Source organism: Penaeus japonicus, unplaced genomic scaffold, assembly GCF_977035675.1.
Source record: "Penaeus japonicus unplaced genomic scaffold, GWHDUDI00000001_assembly GWHDUDI00000021, whole genome shotgun sequence".
Lineage (NCBI taxonomy): Eukaryota > Metazoa > Arthropoda > Malacostraca > Decapoda > Penaeidae > Penaeus > Penaeus japonicus.
Window position 1 is genome coordinate 22,161,991 of NW_028234423.1, and position 2,500 is coordinate 22,164,490.

At 44.4% G+C, this 2,500-nt stretch overlaps 1 protein-coding gene across 1 annotated transcript in view; it reads right to left on the reverse strand.

Annotated features, from left to right (window-relative positions):
- LOC122257689 (uncharacterized) overlaps positions 1–2,500 on the reverse strand; it is a 7,839-nt gene that overhangs the window by 880 nt on the left and 4,459 nt on the right. The window contains exons 3-4 of the mRNA XM_086549095.1: positions 1,948–2,063; positions 457–1,771 (exon numbers count right to left, since the gene is read on the reverse strand). Coding sequence (XP_086405221.1) covers positions 457–1,771; positions 1,948–2,063 — 1,431 coding nt within the window. The remainder of the gene's footprint in view (positions 1–456; positions 1,772–1,947; positions 2,064–2,500) is intronic.

Consider the following 2,500-nt stretch of genomic DNA (forward strand, 5'->3'; position numbering starts at 1 on the left):
ACCTTTTCATAGAATACTCGCTCTCACTCTCACGCGCTCTCTCTCTCTTTCTCTTTCTTTCTCTCTCTCTCTTTTTGTCTCTCTCTCTCTTTCTGTCTCTATCTCTCTCTCTTTCTCTCGTTCTACCTAAAAGTGGATTGTGTAGATTGCTAAACAAATAGATAGGTATATAGAAGAATTGACTGCTAAATAACTAACCATATCTATCTATCGATATATCTGTCTATGTATGTATGTATATACATATATATATGTATATATATATATATAAATATATATATATATATATATATATATATATATATATATATATATATATATATATATGTGTGTGTGTGTGTGTGTGTGTGTGTGTGTGTGTGTGTGTGTGTGTGCCCTTTTTGTGTAAAGGTAAACGTTTCAAGAAAACTTCCGTGTCAGCAGTGAGTATCAGCGAAGGAGGAGAGCGAGACTCACCCATCAGAGGGTCCCTGAGGTCCAGCTGCTCCCGGGCATCTTGGTTCTTCTCGACAAAACACTGCGAACTGTAACACTCCACTTCAATGGCGGCTCCCGTCTTATACCCAGCCAACATCCCGAGCTTCGGGTACCAGATCTCTTCGCATGGGAAGAAGCCTGCACTTTTCCCTGCGTCCCACAGCGTCACGCGATGGTCTCTCCACTGGAAGGTGAAGCCCATGTCAAGGAGAGCCACCCCTTCTTCGCTCGTGATGTGATTGATGTTGAACAAGTCGTATTCATAAAAGACGACTCCTTGTGCCTTTGTCCCGTTGGTAGGTGGCACAGTGGGGTCGTAGTCTGCCTGCTTCTCCACCAGGCGTTCGCGACAGCGCCACTCGTCACTGTCATCAGCCGAGTCCTTCTTTCCGTCGCACCTCTGACCTGCTGGGAGACACAGCCCGTCGTTGGTGGAGAACTGCATGACGGAGCATGACGTCAGCGTAAAAGTCGCGTTCTTGTCTTTGGAGTGCCACTGGCGTCGACCCAACGGCAGGGCTTCCTGTTCCGTTAGCTGCCATGAGCGGCGGTGCAAGCGCGACCACAGGTGCCAGGCGTCTCCCACTTCGGAGATGTAGGATGTCTGAATCCCCTCGAAATAAAACCCTCCTTCTGGCGAACTCTTCAGAAAATAATATCTGTCGAAGTTGCCGATATCACCGTAGAGCGTGTACCGGACCCAGTCGGACATTCTGCAGATGCTGCACTCCAGCTCACTGACACAGGGTCTTGACCCGATGCTACCGTTGGCCTTCAAAGCGAAACATTCTTCTTCCAAATGCTCGGCGTCCGAGGGTTGGGTGAATAGCCAAGCCATGAACTCCTCCTTTGTGGAGCAGCTGGCTAAGCTACTCGTCGGGAAGTCCCCGACGTCAATAACACCTTCCGTGACGTTTTTTTCCGTGAGCAAAGATCCACCAAATGCTTTGCAAAGATCGAGTGATTCGTTATAATTCCCAACGCGTTGCAACAACAGATTCTGTGAGGACTGAGAGCACAGTTCCTCCTCCTTGTAGTCCACAGTCATCGCGTTGCCACGGTTGGACCAGGAGGAGTTGGCGAACAGCGGCTTGGCGTTGCTGACCAGACTGGAGCAGCTTCTGTTAAAGTCATCGGGCCAGCCAGCAGTGACGGAAACGGCAGCGATGAAGCCAACGAGAGAAGAAACGCCGCGGCGAGAACCAAAGCAAAACTCCGGCTCTGATTGGTCAGTTCGAAGGTCCTCTTCCGATCGTCTTTTCACTGCCGCACCCCCCTCGACAGTCCCCCGCACCTGAAATAGATCTTTATCATTATTTGGATACGTTTAGAATGCGTTTGGCGGGAAAGTAATGTGTCGTGAGCGTGCATGTGCTTAGTAGTTTTTCTTTACAGTTATTAATGGTGCAGAGAGCGTCTATGCAAATATGTTGTTCTCCAAACAGTCATAAAAAGCAGGATAACAATCACCTCCATAGACTCTGTGTTGAGGCCGAAACACAGCTGATTCCAGCTGTCTTCAACGATGTCGCCCAGATCGTAATACGTCCCTGCTGCTCTCACTGTGAATCTCGATAACCTTATGCCTTCACATTAAGTAGAAAGAGGAATTAATACACTGTGAAATGTGTTCCATGAAAAAGCTATTTTCTGAATATCAGATATTCATTTAGTCAAGAGCTACTGGGGCGGTTGTAGGTATATGTCTGTGTGTGTGTGCTTATGTATATATCTATTCATGTTCATGTGTATGTCTACACACACACGCGCACGCACGCGCGCGCACACACACACACACACATGGATACATACATATATATATATATATATATATATACATATATATATATGTATATATACATATTTATATATATATACACATATACATATATACATATATATATATATATATATATATATATATATATATATATATATACATATATATGTATATATATACATATTTATATATATACACATATACATATATACATACATACATACATATATATATATATATATA